Source organism: Cervus canadensis, chromosome 17, assembly GCF_019320065.1.
Source record: "Cervus canadensis isolate Bull #8, Minnesota chromosome 17, ASM1932006v1, whole genome shotgun sequence".
Classification (NCBI taxonomy): domain Eukaryota; kingdom Metazoa; phylum Chordata; class Mammalia; order Artiodactyla; family Cervidae; genus Cervus; species Cervus canadensis.
In genome coordinates this window covers 35,040,233-35,053,277 of record NC_057402.1, presented here as the reverse complement: position 1 = coordinate 35,053,277, position 13,045 = coordinate 35,040,233, and the positions used below count along the sequence as shown (strand labels likewise).

The window sequence follows — 13,045 nt, the reverse complement described above, 5'->3', positions numbered from 1 at the left end:
CCAATGCAGGAGGCGTGGGTTCAACCCCTTGTCAGGGAACTTAGATCCCACATGGGGGGAAAAAAAAAGAAGCACTTCCCCCTGTACCCACAGATAGAGGGCTTGGGGCTGAGGAGAAGGCCTGGTGGGTGGGTTCTGACTGACCCTGACTAGGAGGGAAGCATTGACTAGTCTGGACCAGGCTAGGGGAGCAGCCACAGGCCCTGAGGAGTCCTGGACTGGAGGAGCTGTAGAGTCTGGGCTAGCTGGGCAGGGGGGCCTCTGCACCGCCTGTGAGGGGCCGTCCCTGCAGAGGCCGTGACCTCCTGTCCTCAGGACTGGGCAGCAGGCCCTTCACATTCAGCCTTCGCAGACCTTCTGCAGTCAGCCCAAGAAGTGCCAAGAGGTTCAAGTTTATGCGTTTACTAAAAATTAGCATTTGTCACATAGGCTTAAAAAATGAGGATAGTGGGGTACAATTAAAAACGTAATTGTGTAGGGAATGGCCATAGGGTTGGAGCATCCAGTTCCCTGCAACTTCTAGGAAGCCACACAGGCCCAGATCCAGGGTGCCAGGAGGAGGGGTGGATACAAGCAAGAAGAGCCTCTTGCTAGGAGGCTAAGGTCCCCTCAGGCTCCAAGGATGGGGTGTCAGCCTTGGTCTTTCGGGTTCTGCGGCGGCCTGGGGAAGGACAGGTGAGATGGCAGTCCCTGGCCGAGGACTCCCCAAGAGCCCCCCTCCCGCCTTTGTCCACGTATTCCTCCCACCCACACTGCCATCCCTTCTTCTCCTGGGGCGCTCGCTGTGGTGGTCCGTCCCTCCCCAGATGAAGCTGCTGAGGAAAGCCCACCTGAGGGTGCTGGTCGCCGCCGCCTCTTCCCTGTGTCAGGGACTGGGGGAGCTTCTGGGTCCTGGTGGAGGCTGGTCCCCTTGGGCACCTGGGCTGTAGTCTGTTTAGGAAGGCCTCTCTGTGCCCTTCGTGTCCTTGAAGGGGCCTTGTTTGGAGATGGAGGGTCCTGGGTGGAGAAGACAGGTCCCCGAGGAGCCCAGCAGGTCAGGTGGGTGAGGACCCACCTTTGCCCTCCATTGTCAAGGAAAGGAGCTGCCTGAGAGCCTGGCCTGGGAGGTGTGGCTGGACTAGGAGAGAGCGCAGGGACAGGGAGGAGCAGGGAGCCATACCTCTGCTCTGTCCTCAGGACCCTGCTGTGCTCCCTGGGATGACTTCTTCTTGCGGGACTTGCCCCCTGCAGGACATTGATGCTGATGGGCTTGGAGGGTCTTGTGGCCTCGGCCCCCTTTGTCTAGACTCCCACGCTCCCACTCTGGAGTGACTGCCAGGATCAGAGCAGGGGACTGGGATGGAGAAGGGTGCTCTGGCCCTTGCACAACTAGTTCTCTCTGCTCTCGTTACATTAGGAGTTTACCTTTGGGTGCCAGGGGTCCAGGATCCCCCTAAAATGGAATCAGGAGAATTCAGGAGTCAGCCTGGCAGGGGTAGTTTCCTTGGAGAGGCAGAATCATACCTGTCCTTCCAGATCAGTGAAGCCGTTCCCCAAGGAAGCCTGACTGTCCCTTCCCCACCCCCCAGGTCAGCGCCAGCAGCAAGGTTCCCCTGCTCTGGGGCTGCGCCACTAGTGGGGACCCTAGGACTCAGAGGAGGGGCGGAGCATGGCACAGGGAAGGCTTAGACCCTCAGGACCAGTGTGACCCCAGGTCTTTCCATCCCACCAGCTTCCTTGGGTCTCTGCCTGTACAAGCATTAGAGCCCAAACCTGGAACCAGATGGTGCGGCCATGCCGGTCCCGCAGGGAGCTCATGCCTGGTGCACTGTAACACCGCAGCCAGGCTCGGAAGGCAGCAAAGTCCTCCTCCCCGCTCTCCGACCCGTAGCCTTTGCCCCCTGTCGGACAGAGGAACCAGGTGGAGATCAGAGGGCTGACTTAGGCTGGGAGGAGGGGGAGCCTAGTTAGACCTGGCTCAGACATCAGCTTCAAAGCTGATGGAACGAGTCAGGGGGCCAAGGCTCTCCCTCCTCCAGCTGTGTGACCTCAAGCTGGTGTCTTCCCCACTCTGGGCCATGGCTTTCCCATCCTGAAGTCGGATTAAGAATCCTTGCCCTGCCTGCCTCATGGGCAGCTCAGGAGACATAGACACCCAACAAGTGAAGATCTGTGAAGGAGGTGTAGTCCATTTAGAAACGACTAGGTCGACAAACTTCCATTCTCCAGGTAGGGAACCAGGCCCAGAGAGGGGCAGGAACTGTCCTGGGTTACATGATATGCCAAAGCAGAGTTAGCCAGCCATCTTTGCCTCCCAGGCCTCACCCAGCTGGACCACTTCCTTGGGCACCGAGTGGCACAGCTCCAGCAGGTCGGGGTTCTGCAGCTTGGCCCTGATCTTCTGGCTCAGGGTCAGCTCCGGGCTCTGGAGAAGGGGCAGGGGTAGGACCTGGATGTCAGCATGAAGCAAGGCTGCTCAGAAGGCAGTTGATCCCTCAAGGAACAGGCCCCTTCTGGGCTTGGCAGGACACGGACAGTTCATCAGCAGCCCCTATCACCTGCACGCACACACGCACACACACACACACATTGTAGACACAGGCTGGAACTGAGAAGGGACCTGCTCAAGCTGAGCCACAGACACCTGACCCAGCCCCGACCCTTGTCCGCCTGCCTGACAGGTTCAGGCACATCCCTCCTGGCACCCTCACCGGCCTGCGCTGCTGCAGGGCCTCCAGAACTGTGCGGGCCTTCTCGAAGGGGGGGATCCTCAGCCTGCAGGGAGGTGGAGAGGGGTGCTAAGCAGAGGGGAATGTGAGCATACCCAGCCACCCCCGCCCTCATGCCCGAGGCCTGCCTGCTGACCGGTACAGGATCTCCGCCCGCAGATAGTTGCCAATGCCATTAAAGAACCTCTGGTCCAGCAGGGCCTCACAGATGGGCTGGTCAAAGGTCTTGTCTGCTAGGTTTCGTAACACATTCTCCCTGGAGGGACACAGCCCGGGCACATAAGACCCATTCTGTCTGCCTGCCCCCCACCCCCGCGCCTCCCTGCCTCTCAATGGGGTAGGGGAGAGGAGCTGGGGAAAGAAATTTCTGGGTGCAAGGGAAGGAAACAAGAAGTCCCAATTTCCCATTATCCTAGCCTCTGTGGTATTTGGCAGCAGGAACCTCCATTTTCTGTTAAATGGGAACAACAATGTGGGATTTCAATTCATTACAAAAGGTTAAAAATGCCAATCTAAAGGAACATGCTCAAGAAAACACTTGAATCTATGTATGTGATTTGCATGTCACCAGAGTGGCTCAGATTCAAGATACTTTTGGGAACAAGGTGATCACAGGACCTCAGGTGGGCCTGCAGTCTGGAACTCCCTGTCTAGGACTTCCAGTTGCTTAGACATGAAGATTCGACATTGGTGGGGTCAGCTCTTTTCAAGATGCTGAATGTCTTCCAGGAAGCTGGCACTGGCTCTGTTTAGCAGGAGTGAAGGGGGGCAAGTCCTGGCTGGTGAGTGCCCCCAGCACCCCCATGGGTATCTCCTCGCCACCATGAAGAGGAAATGAATCTTGCTCCTTTGAGAAAAGGGTCATGACGAGACTGACTCAGTGATGGGCATGAGAAGCAAATGATATAGGGGCCAGAAGACAGTTTGGGGGTAAAAGTAAAGTGGAAGGTCAGTCTGGGTGGTCAGCTCCCAGAGGGAGGCATATCCCCACAGGCTTTGCAGCTGGAGGACCGAACAAGCCAAAATGCCCATCACGCGAGAGAAACTTCAGAACTGGCTGGCAAAGAGTTAACTTGTGGCCTGACCCCCTAGGAAAGGTGAAGTGGGAGAAATCTAAAACACAGATACTTCCCTGGGGGTGCACTTGGGGTCATGCCTGGGAAGGCCAGGAGTCTGCTGCCTTCTGTGGGCCAGAGATGCCCTGACCCACCCCAATGGGCAGCCGAAGGCATGCCTTCCCCAAGAAAGGATTTGTCAAGTCCCACTCCATGCCTTCCTGTTTGTGAGTCTTGTCAGAATGCTTGTACTTTAGAGCTTTGCACTTCCCTGGTAGCTCAGCTGGTAAAGAATTCACCTGCAATGGAGGAGACCTCAGTTTGATTCCTAGGTTGGGAGGATCCCCTGGAGAAGGGAACAGCTACCCACTCCAGTATTCTTGCTTGGAGAATTCCATGGACAGAGGAGCATGGCGGGCCCCAGTTCATGGGGTCACAGAGTCAGACATGACTGAGTGACTTTCACTTCATTTTCACTTTCCCTTCCCCCTGCCCTACCTGAAATAGCTCTGTGGGAGCAGGGACCACATCCCTCTTGATCACTGCTGAACCCTCAACACTTAGAACTGGCCTGGCACCAAGCAGACACATGCATATTTTATCTTTAGAGGAAAGGAAGTGGCTGACACTGGGCCATCTTATGTGACCTGCATCCCACCCCAGGTGGGGTCTTACCCCGCCTCAGGCAGAAGACAGGCAGAGAGACCAGGGGAGACAGACCAGTGGGCTGGCACGATGTGGAAAACCACAACCTGATTCAGAAGCCGTGTCATTAGTGGTCCTCTCCCCACCGCCTTGAAGCAGTTCCTTCCTGTTCAGCCTCCCTTCTTGGGTTGTTAAAGCCTCTCTACTTTTCTTAGCCTTGTGCGGGCACCAAGCAGTGTGGGATGCTGATGAGAGCCCCAGCTCTGACACAATCGGCCATGTCCTCCACCTCTTGCCCCACCTCCTCTTACAGGTTTTGGGTTTCCACATCCATTAGCTCAGGGAGTTGTCCCCAGAAAAGGACACTGCCTTGGTCTACAGATGAAAGGACTGAAGCCCAGAGGGGCTGGAACTCGCTTCTCATTGGCCAACAAGGACCAACGAGCCCCATCTGGAGCCCGGACTGTATTTCTCCCACCTGGTGCTGGCCCCACCTGAACTGCTCGTACTCCAGCAAGACACACGGCCCGCGGCCTGGCTGCCACTCGCCCCCGAGGTCCCAGCGGCCGAATCGGCGGATGTCCACAAAGCAGAGGGCAAGTCGGGGGCCAGGTGGAGCTGTGTAAAAGCGCAGGTGGGCGTGGGGTGGCAGCGCATCGCTGGGCACCAGCTGGAAGGAGCCAGTCATGCCAAAGCGGAAGACAAGGGCCAGTGGCTCCCGTGGGGGCCGGGCCCCAGGCAGAGGGCTCAGGGTCAGGCGCAGCTCCTTGCCGCGGGCCAACGCCGAGATGCTGTAGGCACTGCTCTCAAAGGGCACCTCAGGGTTGCGACTGACGGGTGACTTCTCCACACACCCACCAAACACCAGCTCTCTGCAAGCCTCGTTCACAAACTGGCTGGCCAGATGCAGCTCAGGGCCCTCGGGCATTCTGTGGGAGGGGCGGCCAGGCCCTGTGGGGAGGATGACAGCAGGTTGGGCCAGGTGTGCATCCAATGAGGTGGCAATATCACTCCCAGTTTTCAAAGGAGAACCCTGAGGGTCAGAGGAGGGCATGGTCATGGGAATTGGCAGGAAATCAGCTGGCTTGGCCACAGCCCCTGCTCTGTCCCTCCCCCGCCCCACCCCCTTCCCATCCCTGAAAATGCTGAGAAAGCCCAGGACACTGGAGAGCTCTGACTAGGGAAACATGACTGCCTTGTTCATTAACACCTTCCATGGGTTTCCAGGAACACTTTCTGATTTTAGAATAAAGTCCATATCCTTCCTGGGCCCAGGCTGTCATCTCATTTCCTCCCTTGTGCGCCAAACCCCTTGCTCCAAGCACACAGCTCTCCCTGCCCCCCACCCCCATCCCCGGCCCTTGCCGTCCCCCTCGGTCTAGAAACATTTAAGAGAGGCCCCTCCTGACCGCTATATCGGAGGCAGCATCCTCCATTCCCTGACCCCCTTCATGGCACTCCCAGAGCCTGAAATTATTAGCTCCTGTCTGCCTCTGGCTCCACTCCCACCCCAGAATGGGAACTGTGCACGCTCATCTCCCCAAGAATCAGGCAACACCTCCGTTGCCACAATGATTGAGGGAATGAGCCTGGAAGATAAGAGCTGGGATAACGGTGGCTCACAGGCTCTGCCGGCAGACAAGGTGGAGGAGCCTGCCCATCACCCACTGGTCAGGACCGAGGCCGAGGCCAAGTAAGAGGGAATGTAGTTGTCTTCAGGTACATTAGAGCTAGAGTCAGGGACACACGACTTTGAGGGAGAAGGATGGGGCGCCAGGAAGGGCTCCTGAAGCTCCAGGCCATGGTCCAGGGGGACATAGGAAATGCCCGGGTCAGCGTCTCGGGCCAAGAGGGGTGTCCCCCTTCCTCACCCTCATGGGTTCCCATCTGGCCGAGGCAGGGTGTTTGCCAATTTCCTCAAGCCAGTGTCTGGAGATCCGAGGCCAAGGTAGGTGTTGGGCAGGGGGAAGCATTTGGCCAGGGCGGATTCCTTTGCCCTCCCCACCCGCAACCTCGGCGCCGCTCCAGGCCTGGCACCCGAAAGGGTTCGTTTTGCGGGAAAAGGTGAACTTCCAGGTTCCTAATTTCGCGAGGGGCGGACACTCAATGTCTTGCCTCCTACCCATCCCCCTCCTCCAGCTCCCGCTGCCTGCCCTCGGTTAACCCTGGCTCCCTTCCTCCCCAAGGCCCCCATTCCAGTCCTCTTCTCAGTTCTGCTGCACACACACACAAACCCCGTCCCCCGTCCCGCCGCAGGCTACCTGCGCCCAGCGCCGCTCCCGCAAGCCTGCAGCCACCAAGAGGTTAATGCTGGAGGCGGAGCGGCGCCTAAGAGCATGCTGGGAGCTGCGGGCGCTGCTGGGAAGTGTAGTTCCTCTTGTAGGTGGTAAAGCCTGTACGGGGTGGAGTTCCAGAGTAGGCGGCCCTGGGGTGTGGGAAAGGCTTCGGTCAGTCACCTGGCTGGGAGGTGGCGGAAGAACCTGGTTCCCGCTGCCTGGCGCCGGCGGGTTCCGGGGTCAGGTGTGAGGTCCTGGGTTGCAGCCGACTCTGTCTGTGAGAAGCCCCGCGGCTAAGTCCAGGACCTGGTGGGCAATCCCAGCGGTAAACAGCAGCAACTTCCCGAAACAGAGACCCTTGCAGCTGGGCGCAGGGCGCGAACAGGTGCGCGATCAGTGCGGGCTCTGGGGACCCGGTGGTGGCCTTACGTTTCAGCGCTAGTCAGACAGAACACATAAACACCGTCACCGCGGGTGGTAGAGTGCAGCCCGACAACCAAAAGCAGGGGCGGAGAAGCGGAACCTACTTCCGATGTGGGGAAAGGTCTCTCTGTGGTGACGTTTAGGCTGAAACCTCAGAAGGAGTCATCCGGAGAAGAGAGGGGACCAGTCTATAGGGCAGGTGGAAGGAACTGCTAGGGAGTGGTTAGGGGGAGTGCTGAGAGGGGAGGACCGACACACGAGCCAGTCCCCTCCAACCTCTGGAGGCCTCCATAAGGAGCTGGCATTTCATTCTAAGTGCAGCAGGCTCGGTGCCTGACCCACAGCCGATTCTCCCCCTTCATACTACTTCTCCTTCCTCTCCCTTCATCTATTTATTCGTGTATCTTGCCAAAAGTACTTTAAAGTAAATTAAACAATGCATGCAGGAATGCTAAGTCACTTAAGTTGTGTCCGACTCTGTGTGACCCTATGGACTGTAGCCTGCCAGGCTCCTCTGTCCATGGGATTCTCCAGACAAGAATATTGGAGTGGGTTGCCGTACCCTTCTTCAGGGATTCCCAACCCAGGGACAGAACCTGCCTCTCTTATATCTCCTGCATTGGCAGGCGGGTTCTTTACCACTAGCGCCACCTGGGAAACTCATTAGATAGTGAGTGAGTGAGTGAAGTCGCTCAGTCATATCTGACTCTTTGCGACCCCGTGGACTGTAGCCTACCAGGCTCCTCCGTCCATGGAATTCTCCAAGCAGAAACACTGGAGTGGGTTGCCATTTCCTTCTCCAGGGGATCTTCCTGACCCCAGGGATGGAACCCAGGTCTCCCACATTGCAGGCAGCTGCTTTAACCTCTGAGCCACCAGGGAGCCCTCATTAGATAATACTTTTTACCAAACCTAGTAAAGTTAACAATAACTTTAAAAAAATATGTATTTGTTTATTTGGCTGCAGGGAGTCTTAGTTGTGGCATGTGACTCTTTAGTTGCAGCATGCAGGATCTAATTCCCTGATCTAGTTCCCTCATCAGGTATGGAACCCAGGCCCCTGCTGCATTTAGGAGCACAGAGTCTTAGCCTCTGGACCACCAGAAAAGTCCCCAACATAATGTCTTAATATTATCTAATACATCCCACATTCAAATTTCCCTAGTTGTCCTCAAAATGTCTTTTATAGCTAGTTTGTTCAAAGCAGAGACCAAACGAGGATTGTATGTCTGTTCAATCATTTCCAATCTAGATGGAACCACCCTTCCCACCTCCTACCCACCTCACTTGCCTTTTTTTTGGTCTTCATGATACTTACCTTTCTGAAGAGTTCTTTGAGATGCCCCATCAACATTCTGGATTTGTTTGCTGTTTCCTTGGGTGTTGTTAACTTGTTCCTCTGTCTCTAGTTCTCCCTGCATCCCAGAAATTAGATCTAAAAGCTTGGAAGTGGAAGTGAAAGTCACTCAATCATGTCCAAATCTTTGCGATCCCATGGACTGTCCATGGAATTCTCCAGGCCAGAATACTGGAGTAGGTAGCCTTTTCCTTCTCCAGGGGATCTTCTCAACCCAGGGATTGAACCCAGGTCTCCCGCATTGCAGGCAGATTCTTTACCAGCTAAGCCATAAGGAAAACCCAAGAATACTGGAGTAGGTAGCCTATCCCCCTCCAGGAGATCTTCCCAACCCAGGAATCGAACCAGGGTCTCCTGCATTGCAGGTGGATTCTTTACCAACTGAGCTATCAAGGAAGCCCCAGTATCTCCTAGATGCTGTTCTGTACTCCAAATTGCATGACACCAGGAGACACCCAGCCTCTGGTTGTCTCACTTTAGTGGGGATGAAATTGATCACCGGTGAGGCTGTGACAGCCAGACTTCCGTGTTGTAAAGGTATGTTTCATACCCTGGGACCACTGAGTAATCTATGGGCGGTTTCTGTTTCCTTAGTTCTGTTTGTTTAATGAAGTTATACAGTAAAATTCATCCGTTTTAGAGTGTGAGGGCTTTTTTGTTGTTGTTGTCTCTCTTTTTTTTTTTTTTTTTTTGCCATGACAAGGCATACTGGATCTTAGTTCCCCAACCAGGGATCAAACCTGTGCCCCCTGCATTGGAAGTATAGAGCCCTAACTGCTGGACCACCAGGGAAGTCCCTAGACTGTGACTTTTGACAAATTCATACACTTAATCATCACCACCATCAAGAGATAATACATTTCTATCACCCCCCCACCCCAAAATTTGCCCATGCATTTTTAGTCAATATTTACACTGTACCTGTTGACAACCACTGATCTGTTTTCTGCCCATATAGTTTTTGCCAACGTCATACACAGGCATATCTTGTTTTACTGCACTCCACTTTGTTGCACATCACAGATAATTGCATTTTTTCTAAACAAATTGAAGGTCTGAGGCAATCCTGCTTTGTCGAGATGATGGTTAGCATTTTTTGGCAAGAAAGAATTTTTAAAATTTATTTTATAAAATATAATTGGTTTACAGTGTTGTATTAGTTTCTGCTGCATAGTAAAATGATTCAGTTATATATTTACATATATTATTTTTCATATTCTTTTCCATTGTGGTTTATTACAGGATATTGAATATTTTCCTGTGCCATACAGTAGGCCCTTGTTTACTCATTCTGTATATGATGGTTTGCACCTGCCAATCCCAAACTCCCAATCCATCTTCCCCACCACCCCCAGCAATAAAGTATTTTTTAATTACAAAAGAGTTTTCACAATGTACAAAAAAGCTTGTACATTGCTTTGAAACACAATGTAGTAGTAGTGTAGTTGCTTGTCATGTCCAACTCTTTGCGACCCCAGGGACTATAGCCCATCAGGCTCCTCTGTCCATGGAATTCTTTGGGATCCTCCAGGCAAGAATACTGGAGTTTCTCCAGGGGATCTTCCGGACCCAGGGATTGAACCCAGGTCTCCTGCATTGCAGGCGTATTCTTCACCATCTGAGCCACCAGGGAAGCCCTTAAACACAATGTATTGCACACTTAATAAACTACAGTAAGGTGTAAACAAGCTTTTCTATGCACTGGGAAACCAAAAAGTTCATGTGACTTGCTTTATGGCCATCCTCGCTGTGCTGCAGTGTTCTGGAACTGAATCTGCAGTATCTCCAAGGTGTGCCTGTACACAGAATCTCTAGTATGTAGCCTTTGTGTTTGCTTTTGTCCTCATAGCATAATGCATTTGAGATCCATCTATGTTGTGATGCTTATCAATCCTTCTTATTGCTGAGTAGTGTTCCACTGTGTAGACATACCAGCACGTTTATCCACTTACCAGCTGAGGGACACTGAGTTCATTACGTGAGGTTATTCTTTAGCACCATGCAAATACCCAATTTCACATCACATCAGCCTTTCACCTAACGGCTTTCTTATCACTGATGATTCTTGCCTCAATCAAGTACTTAATCGGGAGTTACAAAATGGTGATTTTCTAATGCTGTCATTCCCTCTACATTAACTTGAATTCTTCTGTAAAGAAGAGCTTTATTTCATTGATTAGGGTTATTCTGAAATACTAAAAAGACAGGATAAATTCTGAAACACTTCTCTTCAATTATCAATTTTTAGACTAAGAATTTGGTGCAATAAAGTCCAATGGTGACAAATTAGGGCTGATTTTTTACGGGGAGGGGGTTTATCTTTTATGGACTCATGGATTTTTTTAATTTTCAATAGCTAAATCTGTTCCCTGCCAAATCTTTATCTTTTCCCCCACTTATTGAAAGAATACTGTTTTAGTCTTTAGGGCTATACAAACAGGTAAATACAATTCCTGTCCTTAAGAAAGACTGGTAAAAGGCAAGTGAGTAAATACAAAATTGCTATGCTGTGCTGCAGTAGCAACGAGAGGAGATTCTGTGATGACACAGAAGAGGGAATGCTACCTGGGTAACCAAGCTTCTATTATGAGTTTGATGATACTTGGAATTTTTTTTGTGACTGCCATTTAATTTGCATTTTATTCCCTGTTTTTTTGCTTTTGTCTTCTTTTTCTTGCCCTTATATGGGCTACTTGAACATCTTTTAGAATTCCAGTTTGACTTAACTATATTGAGTGCATTACATTGTATATAGCCTTTGAAGTGGTTGCTGTAGGTATTACTCTATACATATATTCTATGTGTGTATATACTTGTCACAGTTCACTGATATTGACATTTTATCAATTTGAGTAAAGTGTAGAAACCTTATCTCCTTTTTCCCTCACTAGTTTATAACAACCTTAAATATCTCCTTTACATACATTGAGAACCACATCTAACAGTATATTTTGCTTCAAATATATTGCACATATTTCAGAATACTCAAGAGAAGGAAAGCCTACTGCATCCATGTTTTTATTCTTTCCATTATTCTTCATTCCTAATGTTTCAAGATTTCTTCTATCATGTTCTTTCTGTTTAGAGATCCTCCTTTAGACTTAAAAATGTTTTTAATTTTATACTGGAATATAGTTGATTTACAATGTTGTATTAGTTTCACGTATGCAGCAAAGTGATTCAGTTTTATATATACACATACACATATACATATACACATATATACACATATACATATACACATATATACACATATACATATGTGTATATATATATATATATATCCATTTTTTTTCAGATTCTTTTCCAACATAGGTTATTACAGAGTGTTGAATGGAGTTCCCTATGCTATACAGTAGGTCCTTGTTGACTATTTATTTTATATAGTAGTGTTTATATGGTAATCCCAACCTCTTAATCTATCCCTGCCTCCTAGCCTTTCCCCTTTGGTAACCAAAAGTGTATTTTCTATGTTTGTGAATCTGTTTCTGTTTTGTAAATAAATTCATTTGTATCACTTTTTTTAGATTCTGCATATAAGTAATATCATATGACACTTGTCTTTGTCTAACTTACTTCATTTAGTATAATAATATCTAGGTCCATCCATGTTGCTGCAATGGCATTATTTCACTTTTTATGGCTGAGTAATATTCCACTGTGTATATATACCACATCTTCTTTATCCATTCATCTGTCGATGGACATTTAGGTTGCTTACTATCTTGGCTATTGTAAATAGTGCTGCCATGTACACTGGAGTGCATGTATATTTTCAAATCATGCTTCCTTCCAGATATATACCCAGGAATGGGATTACTGGATCATATTGTAGCTCTGTTTTTAATTTTAAAAAGAAATTCCATGCTGTTCTCCATAGTGTTTGTACCAATTTACTTTCCCACCAACAGTGCATGAGGGTTCCTTTTTCTTTTTTGTTTGCATTTATTGTTTATAGAGTTTTTGATGGTGGCCATTTTGACTACCTCATTGTAGTTTTGATTTGCATTTCTCTAATAATTAGCAATGTTGAGCATAGCTTTCCATGTGGTTTTTGGCCATCTGTATGTCTTTGGGAAAATGTCTGTTTAGATCTTTTGCCCATTTTTTGATTCGGTTGTTTATTTGCTATTGAGCTGCATGAGTTGTTTATGTATTTTGGAGATTCATCCAAATGAATCTGTTGGTCACATCATTTGCAAATATTTTCTCTTGTCTTTTTATTTATGGTTTCCTTTTAGCCTTTTTATTTTTATATTAGATTTGCTAGTGACAATTTTATTAGTTATTCCTCATCTGCAAATGTCTTGATCTCCCCCTTTACTCTTTAAAATGTCTTACAATTTTGTCATTTTTAAACATTGAAATATAGTTAATTTATATTATATTAGTTTCAGGTGTGCAACATAGTGATTCAATATTTTTATAGTTATATTCCACTTAAAGTTATTATAAGATATTGACTATATACTCTGTGCTGTACATGTGTCCCTGAAGCTTATTTATTTTACACATAAAATAAAGAGGTTTGTACCTCTTAATCCCCTACTCCTGTCTTATTCCTCCCCTCTTCTGTCTTCC

The 13,045-nt window shown here is 49.6% G+C and overlaps 1 protein-coding gene across 11 annotated transcripts; it reads right to left on the bottom strand.

Moving 5' to 3' along the window:
- Positions 1-386: 386 nt before the first annotated feature.
- NEIL1 (nei like DNA glycosylase 1) lies at positions 387-6,979 on the bottom strand. Of its 11 annotated transcripts, none has more exons than XM_043490341.1 (10): positions 6,865-6,979; positions 4,903-5,359; positions 2,845-2,964; positions 2,691-2,754; positions 2,305-2,428; positions 1,753-1,880; positions 1,405-1,432; positions 1,160-1,224; positions 831-996; positions 387-661 (listed from the first exon to the last, which is right to left on the bottom strand). In XM_043490341.1, exons 2-10 carry the CDS (start codon positions 5,334-5,336, stop codon positions 591-593), a joined length of 1,200 nt encoding a protein of 399 aa, XP_043346276.1. In that variant the 5' UTR covers positions 5,337-5,359; positions 6,865-6,979; the 3' UTR covers positions 387-590. The 11 variants fall into 11 exon arrangements, 10 of the variants coding, with proteins under 10 accessions (XP_043346276.1, XP_043346274.1, XP_043346277.1 ...); XM_043490339.1 differs by lacking the exon at positions 6,865-6,979 and adding an exon at positions 6,670-6,737; XM_043490342.1 differs by lacking the exon at positions 6,865-6,979 and adding an exon at positions 6,670-6,737 and having other exon boundaries at positions 2,305-2,404.
- Between the last annotated feature and the right edge of the window lie 6,066 nt (positions 6,980-13,045).

Excerpts from the sequence above, each read along its gene's own strand:
- NEIL1 (XM_043490336.1), bottom strand. The coding sequence starts at position 5,468 with ATGACCATGCCCTCCTCTGACCCTCAGGGTTCTCCTTTGAAAACTGGG. Across the intron at positions 2,755-2,844 it reads CGGGCGGAGATCCTGTACCG|GCTGAGGATCCCCCCCTTCG; the intron begins GTCAGCAGGCAG and ends ACCTCCCTGCAG. Across the intron at positions 1,881-2,304 it reads CAAGGAAGTGGTCCAGCTGG|GGGGCAAAGGCTACGGGTCG; the intron begins GTGAGGCCTGGG and ends TCTGTCCGACAG.